General features: G+C 39.5%; 1 protein-coding gene across 3 annotated transcripts in view; it reads left to right on the forward strand.

The window, feature by feature from the left end:
- The window catches only part of ZNF521 (zinc finger protein 521), a 283,566-nt gene that overhangs the window by 244,194 nt on the left and 19,477 nt on the right, over positions 1-19,895 (forward strand). For all 3 annotated transcript variants that reach the window (XM_028524919.2, XM_028524921.2, XM_028524920.2), the window contains 2 exons: positions 11,404-11,535; positions 13,936-14,051. In XM_028524919.2, the coding sequence (XP_028380720.1) occupies positions 11,404-11,535; positions 13,936-14,051 (248 nt within the window). The remainder of the gene's footprint in view (positions 1-11,403; positions 11,536-13,935; positions 14,052-19,895) is intronic.

Raw genomic sequence — 19,895 nt, forward strand, 5'->3', positions numbered from 1 at the left:
ATAGAAATGAGTGTGATTCATTGGTGTTCTAGTAACGTCCCGGCTTCAGCATAGAGAGTCTAGATGTGCCAGTGTGTCCGGAATGATGCCCAAGAGAGAAAAGTAGGTTAGGAACATATTGAGCTAACCTATTTTCCATACGTGAGTATGGAGTTACCTTTCAGTAAGTCACACACTTAGGAATATGCATGCAGTCCCAGTTTCTTCCCAAATACTCAATTTGGTAACATTTCAGGGAATAATTCAGACACTTAAAGAAGTAGAATTAACTATAGGAGGATAGAATTAAGGAATCAGTCTTGGTGAATAATTATAATTCCATTAAGGAGAGCTCAAGCCCAGTCTCCACAGGGTTTCAAGTGACAGTTTAACCAAATCATTGGGTTATTGCCATTGAGAGAGAAAGCATCAGCATTCAGCCGTGGATGCCTTCTGTGTCCGAAGTTCTATGATCATGAGTGTTTCTTGATTCGGCAGCTCAGACCAAAGGGCTTTCCTGAGAATGGTGTTCCTCGCGCCTCTGCAGAATCGGGAGATGGGGGGATTTCATGTCCTCTTACCAACAACTGCTGCATGTTAGCTCAGGCTCTGCTTTCCCAAAGGGAGAGGAGCGTGTTCACAAGGGCAAGAGAGATGGAAATAAGTAGTTGCTTAGCAAACAGGATGGAGTGGGTGGGGATGAATTCAGGCTCTGTCTTGTCAGGGAACAGAGGGGTAACTGGGTGGCATGGAAAGATAAAAATCTCCTAGAGCATCAATAAGAGACCTAGGAAGACAGACACTTTTGCTTACTTAACTGACAACTGAAATTGTTGTACTTAATAGGGAGGAAACTTTCTTTTGAGTGAGGGTTTTGTGGGACAGTGTAGTAATAGATTTCGGAACCCTGATTCTGGTACCAGCCATGGCCAAAACGCTTTGCTGTCCTGGGCATGCCGGGTAGTATCTCTCGTCTCAGTTTCCTCATCTTTTAAACAAGCCCAGAGTTAATCAGACTGTCTCCAAAGCCCCTTCTAACCTGGATCTATCATTCCAGCATTTAAACAAATATATAATGTTTACCTTTTCTTTCTGTCCTGTGCATTCCTAGCGTATTGCCTCTCCTCCATTTTACATGAAAAACCACAGTGTTCTGGGGCCTTTGAAAATACTTGAGTGAACAAATACAGGTTTGTGAGGTATTTTATTAGAATATTTCTTAGTGAAAGGATAATGCCAAATTATGGTCAGCCAACTCCTCTGTGCATTTACAATCATGTTTCCCCGCATCATTTTTCAGATTTTTCTCAGCATTGGGAGCATTATTTGTTTTTGGTGGGATGTTAATCACCTTATAGGAGTTTTCTGTCATCCTCTATTTTTCTTCAAGAGTAAAAACTTTGTCCAAAATATGGTCTGGAGAAGAAATTCTACATAGAGTCATACTCGGTATTTATTTTTCTTTTAAATGTGTTGTTGCAGGTTTTTTCCTTTGCTAATATATTTTGACACCTTATAGTTGTAAACTGCTGTTCTCTTTAATTGCTTATTGTTATTAATTATATAGTGGTTACATAGTTGGCTGCTTGAGCCACTTGGCTATAAAGAAATTCATTTATCATTATTGCCATTGGAGCTACAGAAAATTGCCAACATTCCATCCAGAGATGAATGCTTTTGAGCTCACATCCAGCAAAATTTGGAACATGGGTCAAGTCCTTAAGTATTTTCTTTCAGCTGCTACCCTTTGCTTCTCCTGGTCTATGCACTGTGCACCTTCGTTTTCTCTTAGCTTTTGTTTCCAGCCCTTGATTTGCTGCCCTTCCAATGAAGTTTATGTATTATTCTCAACACTCCATTTAGGGGCCTGTCCAACTGATACTCTTTATTTTCTCCCTATATTCCTAACTGTAAATTTTCCTTCTCAGAATTTCTTTGATACTTTCTAATGACATTCCTGCCTTTATAACTTTCATTTTGAAACATTAATGTTGATTAGACATACCCTTAAGCCCCGCCTTCCCATGAAAGTGATCATTATGCCCTTAAGAGTAACTATAAACCTCTTCTACCCACACTATAAATAATTAGATATATTTAGATTCCCATATTAGGAAACTGGCAATATAATGAATGGATGAATCAATGATGTACATATACAAACATGAGCATTTGTACTTGCACATACCCAGCTACTTCCTGATATCTGTAGTTTCTTTAAATCTGGGCCTAATTTAGAATTCATGACCCCGCAGCTGCGTGTGCCACAGAACAGCCAGGCCAGAGCGCTCCTCTGCCTTCTGGCAGCATGACATTAAATTCACACTAGTTAAGCCAACTTAAATTGAGCCTCCTTGAACCTTCCTAAATAAAACTAGTGGCCTTAATTACAATCAGGCAATTTAAAGGTTATGGAGCTCTAACTAGTACTGCAGTATATCACTTTAATAATGCACAAGAAAATTTCTCTAAGGGGTGGCATCGTTTGATTAGAAGAATTCAAGTTTCACAGCACATTTCCAGTAAACTGTTTTTAGAAATCTTATTGCATTTATTGTGCCATTACCTTTTTTTCATTCTTCAAGGCCAACCTTCTAAGGTCACACCAACAGAACAATAAAATGTGAGTCATTTGCAAACAACATGCAGTGTTGTGATTTTTGCATTGCTGCTGGTGACTTTCTCAGTCTTGCCACAAAGTGAAAAGAGCAGGATCACGTCCCTCAGAAACCCGAGACTTGGCCCCTTATACCCTCATGCGTGCCCCACTGCACATACGACTTGTGCTTTGTGGGGACCCCTGATTCTGACACCACAGCTTAGAAGATGTCATCTTTGCAAGAATCATCAATAATATGGTTTCTTAGAAAGATCATTAGCTTTGGAAATGCCCAACTTGTTTCTTGTCTCAAACCTGTGGGCCCTTCAAACGCCATGCCTGTTGAGATCCGTAAGATTTACAGGGGCTGGAGAACTCATCCCTTTTTTTTGTTTGATTTGGGGTCCTTTGGGGGGGTTGTATGGTTTTGTTTTAAAATTGTCAACAGTAGCAAGCTATACTTTCTAGCAAGGATAAACATCTTTTTAGCATTTAGAGACTTTTTCTTTCACATAAGATTTTCTTCTGGCTTTCTTCTGGCTTTCTGACCAGAAGAAGATTTTTTAGAAAAAGAAAAGACCAGGCACTGCCACCAGCTCAGCCCAGTAACACGCAAACAGACCCGATGAGAGCGCGTCCAGTGCAGAGCTGGCATCACGGGCCCACTGCGTGTGGAATTAATATTGACTGTTGCCCCATCTCAGTTCTCCAAGGCAAAATCCCGAGAGATTTAACTTTGAAGCAGATTGCATTTAGTTTATGCTGCATGAACTCTCCTCTTTCAATTTTAGCAATTTGTGGAAGGTTTTGTACAGTACTCAAAGGTAAATATACCTATACTTCCACCATTGCCAGAAGTCCCAGGTGTGAGGGCAATAATAGGAGATATTCAACATCGAACAAGAAATTTTAAGCAAAGAGTGAAATAATCACATACATCAGATTTAACCAATGAGTTCAAAGAATGGGGCTTCATAATATAAGAATATGTAACTAATAAAAAAACTTGTTTAAAACATGAATTATGGGTTATGGATATATGATATAGATACTTCTCTGTGACATGGGACAAATAAAAGGCAGTTGCCCCCTCTTTTATATGGCCCTTTCTTGTATTTCATGTATCAAATATGTAATGACATTTTTCCTCTTGAAATAAGGGATATGTTTTGACTCATAAGTTTTGCCAGAGAAAAGCTGGCAGAGAAGACAGCTACTTTGTTAATGCATTCTTTTCCAGAGTATTTTAATTTCACTTCAGGAAATAATGAAGAGAAGCAGTATAAGATAAATCTGACCAATCCAGGCTTGTCATCTGCATAGAGTGTAATGTACGAAGGAAAGGAGCACACTTCTGAAATTATTTCTCAATTGATAAATAATAAATATTGTTTTGGTGTTAGTCTCAGCATTTTGTTCTGATGAAGTTAGATGGAAGACTAGCTAAGTATGTATTTCCCATAAATTTAATAAATATTTATTGGGTCCCGATGATGAGCTCTGTACTGATTGAGGTGCTTGGCTCACATCAATTCACAAAGCAGACAAACGCCCTTGCCCTCCTGAAACCAGCCTTGGAGCTCAAATTGATGAATAGCCTAAGCTGAGTTCTTGGCACTTTCTTGGTGATAAGATGTCCTGGACTGGCATTGTCCACTTTTTAGTAGGCAAGGCAAGAGCTGAAGTGCATTACTGAATTGGAAACCTGTTATGTCCAATGATATTGTATATCTAATTATAATGGGAAATGGAAGGGAGTTTTTTATACTGTCCTTGCATGCTCACAAACTTTCTGGCACAGCAGAAAATGGAGCAGCACTAAAGATTAGGTGGTGGAAACTTTGTGAAAAAAAAAGAAAAAAAACAGTTACTTTTATTTATTGGAGGGAACATAAATGAAGAAAACTGTTCAAGTGCACTGGGGCCCTTTCAGTCCTTCCGTGGAACACAGCAACATGTACCGAAGTCAGAGCTTTACATAAGAAGCTATTTTTCTTTACCAACCTTAACTTCTAAACAGACCTAGAGAATGATTTCAGATTCAGTTGGTTTCAGTTCTCATCCTGATCCTTGCCTTTTTTTGGACTGACACATTATTTTTACAAAAAAAAATGACTACTTTTCTTGGATCAGATGTTTCTCAGGGGTGTGGGGTAAGGGGTACCCAAAGTGATTTTCACTGTCTTACTGAAAAACAAAACTGTTGTTTGTTTATTTTCAACAAAAACATTTGGAGCCCGAGTTTTCACCTTCAGAGCTATTTGCTGGCACTGTATGCTTTCTCTAAGACTTCAGCTATGGGGCCCATGTTTATTAGGTTAGGAAAGCAGAGAAGAAAAGTATGAAGACCTGGAGGTGCAAACGTACTGGCCAGAACTGAAAGGTAGCTTACCCCTAATTCTGAACTTGAGCCAAAATATTGCTGCCAAGTCCCCACAGGTGGAGGGAAGCCACCTTTTTAGTGGGTTGTTTGTTTTATTGTCTATTGTTTCAACAGCATTTCAGTGTTTTCTCTTACATAAGAATATTCTAATAACTACTACCCACAATCAGTAATGATCACCAAGAAATTCAACGCTATTACATCTCAGAGCATCTGAAATCCCACTGCCTAATCTCCCATCCCGACCCACCTGGACCTCCTGCTAGTTTCCAAGCTGCTGATGTTTATGGGGCTCTAGGCAGCCCCTGGGCTCTTTAAAATCTGCTGGGTGCATTGCAGCCTACCTCAGGTGAATCATTTCCTGTTCCAGCCCTGCTGATAATGAGAAGTTCAAGATGGGAAATAACAGTATCTGTATCATTGGCTTTGCTTATGAAGTCCAAAAGCATTGTAGCCTTTAGATCATTGGCCAAACACAGGTAATAACTTGAGTTAAACACAGACTTGCACCTTGTACATCTCCTCGAAATAAGATTCTGGCAGAGATACATGGAATGCATATCATTTTGCTTTTCTTGGGATACCTACGGGTTAGGCACTTGAGTGTAAATAGTCACAATGAGGGTACATGGTGCTCATTTACTCTCAGTATTCCCAGTGCCCTATCTCTCTTATTGTGAGTCTTATGCTTATATCTCATGCTCCTCTCTTGTGAGGCACAAGACCCTGGCAGTGCAGACACTGCCATGCTGCCAGTGAGAAAGATTCAAGAAGGTGGTAGTGGTGGTCCAAAGGCAGCCTCCATTTTCATGTTAAAGTGTCCAGAGGAATAGGGCAGAAATTTTTAACCGGTGTAAAGAAAAGGTTCACACACCATTCAGTATTCTGAAATTCTGCCTTACTTTGGAGGCTTAATGACTAATCCACTGGCAGACTTTGAGCCCTAAGTAATATTCTCCATTGCCAAATTAGCACCTCAGCGAGTTTATGTTACAGCTGTGAAATATGTGCAGCATGGAATACAACAAATTATAGTGGCCTGAGCACCATGGACCCAGAAAGATGTGATGGCTGTGTGCATGGCAAATTACAGTACAGTCCGCCTATTTGTCTACTCCTGGTTTCTAGGGTGAGCCGACGTAGCCGAGGGGTGAGTTTTGTCATGTATGGCTTTTCTTTCTTACTCCTCAGACCCCAAGTTTATAAATGTGTGCTTGGAAATTAACCCAGGGAAGAGGAGAAGCAAAGGAAGGGGTGGGGGTTGGGGATTGGTCTAAGGCATAGTTTTCTTGGATTTAAGTGTGTATGTGTGTGTGGTATATACATTGGGGCTGGAAAAATTACAACTGCAGGGCATTTGATGCTCTGTTTGGATTTCGAGAGCAGAGTTTACTCCCACTCACATCAGAGCTTTTAAGTATGGCCCTGCCACATGGTGATGCACCGGCAGGGGTTTATGCCTTTGGACTTTAGCCTGTAGATTTATGCGGTGGGAAAGGCTGGAGGACCCTTTGGCCTGTCTCAAGGGTAAATGAGAGAAGGAGTTCTACTTATAAACCGTTACAAATTGGTCCTCAGTAACGGCTGCAGTGTTGATCAGACGATATAAGGGGCCCCCCAGTGATTCCTGGGATAACAGCTGCATGTAAGTCATCCACTGAACATTTGCTTGTAGCTGCTCTAGATTTTTGTTTGTATTGAAGGAAAAGGAGTATAAACATGGGACACACAGTCTGGAGGCTGCTGAAAGGGTTTCTCTTGTTTAAAGCTTATATTGAAATGTCAGTGTCTTGCATTAGGATAACAATTGCCACACTGGAGCTTATAACTGAAGTTGTACTTGAGCATCCAAATGGTGACTCTTATTTTTCTATTATAAAACTGGCTGATTAATACTTACGTTGGTCCAGGTTTTATACACATTGGAGAGATAGGAATTGTCATTCATTCCCCTTTGAACTGGCCTTAGACAGATTTTGCTCTTATAGAAGTTTTGCAAGTGATTACCACATTCCCTACTAAGGCGATGCGGTTTATTGCAATTATGCATTCAGACTCTTTCCTTTGAAACATTTAATATTGGAGTAAATATTTACATTAGCATCAGTCTCTTCTATGTAGACTAGATTCCTGTTTACATTTATGTTCACACTTACACGAAGATTAGAAAGTGGAAATAATTATTTTAGCTGCAATTTATAAACATGTGAAATTATTTCTCAATTACACCGCAAACCATCTTCGGGCATGCTTTAAAGTGGTTGACCGGGACAGGAAGTTGCTGGCCTCCAGCATGTTCTCAGTGACAGGAGCTTCGCTCTTGCCTTCCCTGATTGAGGACCCAAGTACTGGCCATGTGAATGCCCCTCCATGCCCCACCTGTGTACAGAGAGGGGTTTCCTGATTGGTCTAGAAAAAAACAGATTTATACTGAAAGCTCCTTATTCTTCTCATTAAGGTAACTACTGTGTGCTCTGATGTTTCTTTCTCCCTTTCCTTGTGCTGATCTCTGCTTTCCCGTATATTTGGTTAGAATGCTTTTCAGTGTAATGTTCAATAATGGAGGTTTTCTGTACTTCATAATATTGCTCATTTCCTGTCTAACTGTTTGGCTATCAAAATTTCAGTGTTGTAATCAATCTTTATTAATAGGATATAGAAAGGGTAGTATTTTTGTTATTCTTTAATTTCCAAAGTTACCTACAAATGCAAATTGTGCTCATTGTGGACAATCTGGAGGATATAGATAAGCAGAAAGAGGAAGAAAAATCTAGAAGTTTCACCCATAGATCCCATCTATAACTCTTAATAAAATAGGGCTGCACTAGCCTATTATATCCTTAATGGAATATTGTAATGGTTATTAAATCAATTGACTCAGAATCTCTTTTTAATAAATGAGTCAGGCTGTATTATCCAATTACTGTCAGCTGCTACCTTTCCAGAGAGCAAAAATGGTTACTTTGATTGAATTTTTAAAGCTTTTGGCACCTCTAAGAAGAAAAAAGAAGAAGAAGCAAGGTTCAAGTTGTGGCTTTGTGAGCAAAATCTTCAGTCTAAGGCTTAAGGTCACCTGAAATTGGAAGTGTTGATAGCACCACCTCATGAGCATTGACTTTAAATTAAAACTGCAGTTATCTTTACTGCTCTTTACCGCAATACCTTCATACCAGGTAGGAAGAAAAAAGGAGAGAAGCTCAGTTTTGAAAGGACACAGGACTTAACTCAGCCATATCTTACAATACTAATTTTTTTTAGAAATTCTTTGATAATTAAGACATTGCTCTTTGACCTAGCCAGGTAGCCCAGTTGGTTCGAGTGTCATCCCAATATGCCAAGATTGTGGGTTCCATCCCCAGCCAGGGCGCATACAAGAATCATCCAATGAGTGCATAAATAAGTGGAACAACAAACCTCTCTCCCTCTCCTTCTCTCTCTCCACTCTCCTTTCTCTCCCTCTCTCTCCCCTTTCCTCTCTCTCTGAAAAATCAGTAAAGGAAAAAGACACTGCTCTTCACCACACAGTGTGTTATAATGTGTAACAGTTCAGTTAAACACAGGCTCTGAATAAGGATAAACTTTTAAATTTCTGATCGTAAATAAGTTTCACTAGTTTGCCATTACCATCTATTCCCCTTCTTCAATTAAAACATATAAAATGAATTACGTTAACCAGTTGTAAACAGTTTTGAAAAAGCAGCCTTGCTCGGGTTCTCCATTCAACCCCGTGGCCACAGCCCAGGGCGAGCGCAGGGAGCGTGCATGGGGAGGCTGCTACCAGGGAAGTCAGCACAGACCATAGAAGTGTGTGGGTGCATTCAGTGTCTAGCCTGGAGCACACTGGCTTTGGCTTATCTATCATTCACTGTGTAACAATTCAGATTTTTTTCTGTCCTACAGAAGTACTACCTCACTGTGTTACTTAGAAATGAGAGGCAGGTAGAACTTCCTACTCGATTTCAATATTACAGTTGCATTTAAGCGGTAAAAAGTTCTGAAAAGGCTGGCTTCAATAGTTATTACCCTTGCTGCCACTTAGGGCTTCCCCAGATAAAGTATGTAATTCCTGAAAATTAAATCTGCACTAATAATTTCTAAATGCTTTATGATTGTGTCACCTTTTTGCGAATTCACTTGACTAAATTTGGACTGTTTCACTGTGTATGATGGAACTTCTCTGTTCTTTGGGTAGGAAATAAAATTGATAAGGACATTTTCCTTGTGCTGATACACATGTATCTTTTTTTGTTTTTCTGTGTATTAGTTTTCCGAACAAAATACTTGTAGTCGGGAAAGATGACATCACATTAAAGATCATCCTACCTTCCATAATTCACTTTATGTTGATGTAACAGTCAGTCATTAGCCCCAAGAAAACCTGCTAGACCTACATACATCACCTCACACATATTGCAGGTTTACGAATTCCGGAGCAAATGTGCATACCCGTTCACATCCATAAGCACCCTCGTCTTCTTGTGCAAAACACATATTGTACTTTACAGATAAATTAAGATTCTTAGTTATAGTCTTACTATCAAGATAAAGGTATACAGCATTGAGGAAATAGAATATGTTTAAATTTGGCAATTTATGTTTCTGATATCTAAAATTTGGAAAATTTTGGTAACTTCAGGATTAAAAAAAAAGAAAAGAATAGATGAAAAATGCTTGATCTTATATAATCCCTAAAGCGTTTTGTATAACCCCTTGTCATGTCAATATGCACAATTAAACTCCTTCGTACATAATTATAATCAAGGAATTTACTGTGCCACCCAAATACAGAGTAGGTTTTTATCTCTCGTGAAATGTAGACAGTACTGGGTGGCTTAATTAGTGCTTTGCCTCTCTTTTTACAAATTCCAATCTTCTGCTTCTAAAGGCTCATACTTATGTGAGAAGAAAGATTAGGAATACAAATGGAGTGATTTTACTCCTAGTTGCTAATAATAATTCACTTTGGGCGTTTGTGGTACCAGTAATATCAGCTGGTGAAGGACTTAACACACACATGTTGTGTTGAATGAAAGGAAATAACTTTGAAGTATAGACTTGTTACCCCCACAGTATGAATTTGTCTTTCATTCCCTAGATCTGGAATACTGACACAGATGTTCCTTCATAGCATTTTATAATCATTGTAAATAAGAGAAGATAAAAGTATAGCTTGATAACAAGCCAGGTTAAATTGCAGCCTCTAACTTTTTACTCTTCCTAATAAGTCGTCTCAGTGATAGCTGGTGACTGTTTATAGCTGACCTGCTAATGTCTCAGACTGTGAGCCAAGCTTCCTGGGTTCAAATCCAGACTGCTTCGGGTCATGTTTTGGCTCTACGAATTATTGACTCCATAACTCAGAGCAAAGTCACTTAAACTCTCTGGGCCTCATTTTCCCTATCTGTAAAATGGGGATTGTAGAAGTATTCTTCCAAAGGTTGCTGTCAAATTAAATGAATCCATATCTGTAAGCACTTAAAGTAACAGTATCTAAAACTCAGTAAGCACTAAAAAAATTTTATGTTGTCCTAGAATCTAGGGCTGCTAGTTTTCACTTCTTATAATTGCAGATTGAAATGAGTTAGGATAATACATAAAATTTCTATTTCATAAACGTGTTTATGAGGAAAAAAACCAATGTAAAGAGAATGGGTTTATCTTTGCCACAAATGCTTCACTCTATATAGCAATTGTTTATAACATCAAAATATTTTTCTACCATCTTGTTCCTAAGACATCAAGGAAAAATCCAGGACTAGTGAAAAGTGAGCCTGGAGCTCATAAAGGTGCCCTTGGGGAAAGACAGGCAGAGTCTAGATCAGGGGGAAAATTGGAACTGTCTTACAAAGTAAAGGGAGGAATGAATTGAGAAGATATGGGTGACTGGGAGTACCAAGCAGAGAAAAAGAACATTTATAAGATTCTGTAAGCATTAATAATATTGCAAAATTGCTAGAAATTCTTGGAAGTAGAAAAAGAAAGTCTTATCAATGGGAATACCACTAAGAACCTTATGGTTAGAAATAGAAACTTCTAGCACTTTCTAGATAAACCAGAGGAAAGACCTGAGGAAAAAACTGTCCGTTTTTCTATGCGTCCTTGATTTTAGGACTTTGGAAATACACAGCCCATCAAATTATGATAATTAGAGAAAAGAAGGCACCTCATTATTAATATACCAATTGTACTTTAAAAGCTTAATAGAATGCATTACCCTAAAATAAAATCTGCCTCTGATAATCTTTGGATTTTAAATTTCAGAAGTGTTTTCAACAGCTATAAGGAGGAAACATAGCCGTGAGGGACTTAACTACATACATACCATTTTACCTGTTTCTATCTGGTGATGGAAATGGGTTCAGGTGTGCAATTGTAGTTAACCAGCAGTCCATTCATGATACGATGGGCTTTAACTTTTCTGTCCATGTGTTTTCCTTAACAGATGAAGGACTGAACCACGAATGCAAACTCTGCAGCCAGACCTTCGACTCCCCTGCCAAACTCCAGTGCCACCTGATAGAGCACAGCTTCGAGGGGATGGGCGGCACCTTCAAGTGTCCCGTCTGCTTCACAGGTAGGCAGGCACCCGCAGGGGACCCGGGGAGAGTGTTGCGGCTGCATCACTCATGTCTCTCCTACCAAAGCATACTTCCCATGGCTCTGGCCTTTACAGATATGACTTCAGTTCAATTTGGGAAGAAGATGTTTGATTTCTGCTATTAGCATTATTGATTGCGGCCTACTTAAAGGCTCAAACGGGCAGGAAGGTTAACCATCGGGATGAGCAAATGGCATTTCAAGTTCTCTCAGAAGTTTGCGCTTTTCCATTTGGAAAATGACATCCACGTTTTGTTCACTTTTCTCTGCTCGATGCTCAGAGGTGACCGAGGCCAAGAGCGCCCGCACAGAGCCCGCCGCTGTTAGATCACTGGACGCTCGCTGCTTGTGCCATCGTGTTGTCGGGGCCTGCGCCTGCGCGCTGTTTAAAAGTGAAGAGTTGTGTGACCTAGCCCGGGAGAAGTAAAGAAGATTATTATAACCCCCCCCAAATTCTTTGAACTCGGTAACATTTGATGAGGCGTTTATTTCCTAGGAAATTAGAATTTCTAAGGTAGATGTCACTATAAATGTACACATTTCAGAAGAAACTTTTATTAGATGCTGCAGCCTCAGTACAACCTGTAGCAGCGCAAGGAAATGTGAATCCGCAGCTCCAGCCTGCGGCCCCTCAGAAGCTGAAATGGGATCGCGCACGTTTCTGGCGCCTTCCTCACAATGACGAAGCTGTCCTGGGAAACCCCGTGTGCTCCTGTGCATGTGGCTGGCACCCAGTGGTCACGTCCCTCGAGGCTATGTTTCCTTCTTATTTGTCAGAAAAAGCAAAACAAAACAAAAATACAGTCTCTCAAAATTGACTTCTTTGTTTCCAGAGCGATATTCCCAGCATTGATTATTGCCCTTCACTGCATTCAGCCTGGAGATGTCTGACCTGTGATACAGTAAAAGCAGAGGAGGGGCCGTGCTCGCTGCACAGTTAGCACAGGTGGTGCCTGCGTGCGCGTGGCTCTGCCTTCAACGCTCGCCTGCGAGGCTTCTTTGTCCAGTAACTCCATCAGCCACTCCTTTTAGAACTATTTATTTTTATGCTTCCAAACTTGTATTTAAAAATCTGCCGTGTACTGTTTTTCCCATAGTGTAGCACCTACCTTATGACAGGAGTCAGGAGTCTGGATTCTTTATAAAAGCTCATAATAAGTCTTTGTAAGGAGTGGGGGCTGGGTCTTAGATCTCCTTGTGATTAAGACCCCTAATAAGGTAGTTCTTTCATGTCGGGGCCAGAAGCTTCAGAAAATGTGCTGTTATATGGACATTAGTTGCAAATCTGTATAAAAACCTCATTTCTTATTTTTTGTTGATGTAGTTAAGAGACAAAAATACATTAGTCATGAGCAGTCTGCATTTTCTGGGCTTATAGATCTGAAGTGTTTTAGTGTATCTTGAAGTAATTTTAGAAATAACAATTAAAAAAAAAAAAAACCCTTCCAACATTAGGTGGGAGAGGAAATCTGAGCAGTTTTTTAAGGTAATGAGAAATGTGATTAAAATGTATGACTCACAAGAACAATACTCTAATATTTTAGGTTGGCTGGCAATTAGAATAATTTTAATGATTAGAGTCAAAGTCAAATGCCAACATCTTTAATAAATCCTCTCCCTGCCTATACAGATTAATATTGTAGATGCAAACTTTTTTAGGTCACAGTGCACCAGGCATCCATCAGAAGTCAGTTCTGCCAACCCAAACACTGCCTCTGGCATATACAATTTAATTATTAATAGTATGTCTCCTAGGTAAACTGTTACACAGTCTTAGGGCCTTGTTTTGTAGTCATTAAAATTGAACATGTTTATATTATTGAAACCCTTGCATTCAGTGTGTAGGCTGAGTTGATCTTAAAGTATCCAAAGAGAATTTACCTGGGGTTCTGTTTCATATTTATAGACAATGCCCCAGAGTAGCTGTGGGATATAATTTTTAGCATTAACACATTTAAATAGAGAACTGTTTGCTAGCTATAACTTTAGGCAAATACAATAAATAGGGTTTTGGCATTTATGATTTCTTAACCTGTGGGTTGCTGAGAAATAAGAGTTATTTCTGTTCAGACAGTGCTGTGCATTTGACAACTTTTGGCTTTATTTTAAAAAGATTTATAGGGAGCTGAGCATTCATAAACCTTTACTTTGGAGCAGTTTGGGTGGAATCAGGTGCTCAGTAGAGTGCATCTTAATGAAAGCCAGAGACCCAGCCATGAGCAAAGGTGACTCAACACTCTCCAGGCCCCTGGCGGGGGTCACACCCAGGAGGAGTGCCATTCAGTCTGCTGAGTCTGGGTCTGGTCTCGGGGAGTCCCCAGCTGACTGCATTTCGGAAAGAAAATAACCCAAAGTTCACTACTTCTTATCATTTCAGTGTTTGTTCAAGCAAACAAGTTGCAGCAGCATATTTTCTCTGCCCATGGACAAGAAGACAAGATCTACGACTGCACGCAATGTCCACAGAAGTTTTTCTTCCAAACAGAGCTGCAGGTAATGTTCCCAGAAGGAGGGCTGGGATTGAACCTGGTTGCTCTTCATACAGGAAACAAGGGCATTTCCAATCTGGATTCACAGTACTACCCACCCTGGGCCACCATGACGCTTTGTGTGGACTGGGGCAAAGGGGAAATTAGAGGCTGGATTAACAGACACCAAAGTAATTTTGCCTCCAGCTGCTGTCAATCATAAAAAGAACTAGAACAGACCTATAATTAGACCTTCTGACCCAGTGTGATAGACTTAGGGGTCAGGTTTATTGGACTGTGGGATCATTCACCTCACTTGTCACGGCTTCCTCTCACACAAACCCTGTTTTATTCATGTTCTGTTCCACCAGGCTCCAGGCTGGACGGATGTCCAGGTTATTGTCCTGAGGGGCTTAAAATTGGAAGGGAGAGAGGAAGAGAATAAAGAAGCTGTACTTTTGTTCAGTATGTGTGTCTTCCAAGGATAGAATAGTTATTACTTAGTAACAGCCTTATAGTTACAAAGTGTTGACATCCAAAGATGTCAGCTGTAGGTTAGCCTTGACTCCCATTGGCTACATATGTGACCTCGTGCAGGTCCATAATGCCTCTGAAACTCAGATAGGAAAAATGATATGCAAGTGTAACAGTTAAGGGGTTGGTGCTAGGTAACTATGAAATAACAGATCTGGTTATAAGGTATAAACTACAAAATATAATATAAATTTGGTTGGCTTTATTATTTTTAGTAGTAGACTGATAGTTAAAAAATGAGTAAGAGACCTGGATTCTATCCCAGAAATGTTACTTATTATAAAAGGAAAAGAATGCTTTTTTTGTTACTTCATCTGAAAAATGGGCATAATACCTACACTCATTTTTCTGATGAAATCTATAAGAATAACATGTTTTTGTTAACTTGTTGGTGCCCTTGGAGGAGAATGGTTTAAGCTCAAAATTATTTCATTATGAGCTTTAATATTAACAATAAATTAATTTAGCCTAAACTGGGGTCACTTCTAAATAGAATTCTACTCAATCACATCTGTGAATTGAGTATAGAAAAAAGGCCAAGTTAAACTATTGTTTAAAATTATCTTATTACAATAACCCAAATTTCTGTTTGGAAATATATTCTTATTGCAATAGGTATCAAAGGAAAAGTCATTTTGGCTTTTATAATTCTGTAGAGGATGTGGCCAATATACCTAGTGATTCTGTTAATTAGTACATAAACTCTGAAACAGAAAATCAAAGTTGTAGAGATTCTGTGGAGACTGACTTTGATTTAATGTTTTTGAAAACACATTTGCAATAAAATTCCACTTTTGTACTGTACTGCCCAGTAGTCCCCCTTACTGTACTGTACTGTCCAGCAGCCCCCCTTACTATACTGCACTGTACTGTACTGTCCAGTAGCCCCCTTACCTAAGGAACATACATGTGAAATCCCCCATGAAGTCCTGAAACCATAGGTTACACTTATGTATACTATGTTTTTTTCCTATAAATACACACTTATGACAAAGTTAAATCCATAAATCAGGCACAGTAAGAGATTCGTAATAGCTAATAATAAAATAAAACAATTCTAACAATATACTGTAACAAACGTTACATGAAGGTGGTCTCTTTCCTTCTCTCTGGTAAGTGACCCGATGGTCAAGAAGGCTGCGTGCCCAGTGGGCGGGCTGTGAACACCGCGGATGCCCGGAGCGCAGGGACGACCTCCGTCCTGGACGTGGCGTGCTAGACACTGCATCACACTACACAGACATATGTGACATTTAAAACACGAATTATTTATTTCTGGAATTTTCCATTTAATATTTTCAGACTACAGCTGACCATGGGTAACTGAAACCACGGAAAGTGAAACCATGGCTAAGGGAGGGCTACTGTATTAGTAGATTCTAATGCAACTAACCTGGTGATAAAACTTCAACATCTTTCAGTAAAAGAGCCCAACACTGTGGCAGTACTGGCCTGTGACCCATTACAGAGCAGACAAAACTACAATTAAAGACATCCTCAAGACTCCCAGTTTCTTTTATACTACATTTTAGGGTTTTATGAAATATACAGTATTCACTCTTTTCTACAGTAAGACCAGTGGTTCTTAAATTTCTTCTGTCTCAGGATGGCTTTACACTTCAAAATGATTCAGGACTCCAGGGGACTCTGATTCATGTGGTTTATTATCTATTGGTATTTTCTATATTAGAAATAAAAATTGAGAATTGTTTTAAATGCAAGAATACACAAACATGCAATTCTATTAGCTGTCAGGGAGATGGTAACTTCATATACCAAAGTAGCCTCTAGAAGACTCCACTGAATACTCATGAGATAAATGGGAGACTGTGTAAGGGCAAATAATGTCTGAACATTATTGTGAAAGTAGTGTCGACCTAACAGACCCCCTGAAAGGACCTAGGAGGCCTCCAGGGGCCCCAAGTCACACTGTAGGAACCACTGGGGTAGAAGATATGTTATAAAACACAGGGCTCTTCAATAGCTCATGAGGTCTTTCTGATCTCAGGAGGTCCAGCATCTCCTAAAACGTTTCTGATGTGTTCATTCAAATTGTTATCTGGGCCCAGGTAAGTCTTATTTCATAATCCAAAGCTATGAGCACTATTTTTCCCGTTGAACAACTCAGAATCACACATATTTGGTCTTGACAAGAAAACTCAGGGTCAATCTGTGTATCATTCCTTAGACAAGAGCAGTATCTATAGTTTGTATGTGATAATTATTACAGAGTGAGTAGCCAGTCATTGAAATACCTATTTAGTAGGCCTGTTGTCTAAATCCCCAGTGATAGCCGTTGCTTTTAGTTTCAATACATTAAGAAAAGTGGATTAGAATTAACTTTACTTTTTCTAGCTTTGAATGTGTTTGGACTTTTATGTTTGAACCTTAGGGGTTCACAGTCCTGTGCATTTGCTTTCATTACCCAAATTACCTTTTATACCTGTGTTTAGAGGGAAGAATTAACATAACTTTAAAATATTGATTTATTTCCTGTATAGAAAGTGAGGATGGTAAGTATGCAAAAACCATAATACAATTTTGTTAATTTCAAGAATGAGGGGAGAAATTGACTGAAATTAAGGTGATCAAAAACAGCAACAGGGTAGGAAAATGAATCTAGAGTATCAGCCCACTACAGATCATGCATTGGTATGTAAAATAAATGCAAAGTTTAAAATTGACATGTGCCATTCCACTTGAATTGATCTATGATTTTATGTCCCTAAAGGTTAGAAAGAAGAACTTTTCATAAAAGGTTATAAAAACTAAATTCCCAAGAACTGAAATCCTGTTGGAGATTTGAAAGAATGTAGTGTATCTGCTTCCTGTGTCACAGTGAGACTAACAGAGTAAGTTTAGGATGAACATTCCAAATCGTCCAGTAACAGAACTATGGTGTATCTTTTAATGGTGCATAAAGGATTTCATGAATGTAATAAGTAATTTACATTTCTTTTACTATTTCCCCCCAGTTAAAAATACAAAAGCCTCTTTTGTGGATAAAAGTGCTTTGTTGGATATAAAACTATATACCCAACACACATACACACACGGTGTGTTGTTTTTTATTAATATTGCCTACAAGGGCTTTCAGAATTCAGATAACTCCTCATTATACATTGTCCACCTTCAGAAAAATCAAGAACCCAGACGTCATCCCTTGGATATCACTGACCACAGTTCCTTGTAGAATTAATGAAGCCTCTGTTTCTATGGAACACTCAATCCAGGACGCAGCTTTTGCCAGTGTGGAATCTATATACTTCACATGATGCTTAAATTTTTCAGACTAAAATTTCTAAGTGCCAATCTGGAGATATATGATGTATGATTTTTGGCAGGATATAATCTTTTCCTTCTGGTAGAGTTTTCTCCCATTTTTTTTTTTGCAAGGAATTCTAATATGCTTCAAGGGCCCATAGCAAGCTGGTAGGGAAGATGTGCTTTGGAATAAGAGTGCACTATTTGAACTAAATGAAGATTTTGTTATTTTAAGAGTGAGTGAGCATGTTGAATGTTTCACATGTTTTCCTAATAGACCTTATAACTTTTTCTGCAGAACTTAAGGAAGCGGCTTTGAGAGAGGGATGGTGTGGTCCAAGAATAATATCCTACAATGCATATTTGTATCCAGAGTGGTTTATACAGGTGTGAGCAAGTGGTGTGTTTGTAAAACTTCTGTTGAATAGGCCACTTTCTTTCACTGCAATAATTACTGTTTAATTGGTGCCTCCAGAGAAGCTACAATTCAATGGCAGTGATCAAATCATCCTCCTCCAACATGTCCCCATAGAAAGTCCTATCAGACATCATGTTATGAATTTAATGGATGCGGAGGGAATTCTAACAGTGGAAGAAGAGGGAATTGGCCTAGAGGTACTGAAAGCTCTAAGATTCTGGTATTTTAATTCCTTTTAAATAAAAAAAATGTTGTGATACTTAGCCCTCTGCTTTATTAACTCATGAATAGTGTTTTCCGCACTGTTCTGAGGGATATACCATGGCTTTCAGATATCACTGAAGGTTAACTGTGTAATTGTCTCAACAGCTGTTGACTTTCTTCTCAAATACTTTTCCATCTGATTTCTATATGTATGTTTTCACATCACAACTTGACTGATGCTCACGTTTTATGGTCATAGGTCTATTTTGGGGACCCCAGGATTGGAAAGATGTGCCCATCACTGTAGGGCCTGGCATTGCTGGATTCCATGTTGGTGGTTTAGGATGACAGTCAGTGTTGGGGGCAGATTTCCTGCCTCTTCTCGGGTGGTCTGTGCCTCCTACCTTAGCTCTCCCTTTCATCGGATCCACCGGACCTCTGTGTTTCTTCTGGTCTTTGGGCTGAACTCACAATCCCTGAACATGTCATACAGACTCGGAGAGCTGCAACGAGGATAAGCTGTGTTGAGTGAGCCTGGGGTTGTGGAACTGGTTCATTTTTATATCACTTCATTGCTCTGCTTGGTGGGCCTGCAGGGCTTGGGAAGGGAATCGGTGCAACAGCAACTTCCACTTAATTTGCTCAGTGGTTAAATTGATCTATCTCTTTTATTTGATCGGATCTCCAGGAACCGAATCATTTGCATTGGTTTATTGATTGGTGCTGTGTTGTCGCCATTAGTTTTGATCACTTTCAGCTGTTAATATTGGATAATTCAATCAGGATTGATTGGCCTTACCATTGAAGGCAGAAAGTTAATCATATAGGACAAACAAATGGGACACAGCTCACCTCAGTTTGACTGTTACTCCGCTCTCTCTCTCCCTCCCTCTCTCTCTCTCTCCCCCTCTCTCTCTCCCTCTCTCCAACGCTCTCCCTCTCTCTCCCCCCTCCCCCCTTCTCTCTCCCCCCCCTTCCTCCATATCATCCATGCAGTAGCACAGAACTCGGGCTTTTTGGAGCAAAGAAGAGAGTTTAAATTTTTGTAGGATTTATAATACATCTAAAGGTGAGGTAGCTCTATTTTGCTTTTTAATAAAACTGCATCTAGAAATTGAACAAGCCTACAGAAAGATAGAGAAGCCTGATTGTCACAGTGAACTCATTTGGACTAAATGAGTAAATGGGTTTTCAATTACCCGTTTTGTACCAATAAATGTCGAAGCTGTGTGTGCATGCTTGGAGGCACAACCTGGGCTCACCTTTTCCTAAATTTGGCCCTCACTGATTCACCATGTGTCCTGGTAGTCAAATTTTCAAGAATCAAGTGGATAATAGGACTGAAGTAAGGGTAACAGAGGTAATTGCAATAAGCTCAAACCACTTTCTTTACATTTGAACTGTTTCTACAGCACCCCAGCTTAGTTTTTAAAAATACTCCACCCATTA

This window comes from Phyllostomus discolor, chromosome 9 (genome assembly GCF_004126475.2).
Source record: "Phyllostomus discolor isolate MPI-MPIP mPhyDis1 chromosome 9, mPhyDis1.pri.v3, whole genome shotgun sequence".
Taxonomy (NCBI): Eukaryota; Metazoa; Chordata; class Mammalia; order Chiroptera; family Phyllostomidae; genus Phyllostomus; species Phyllostomus discolor.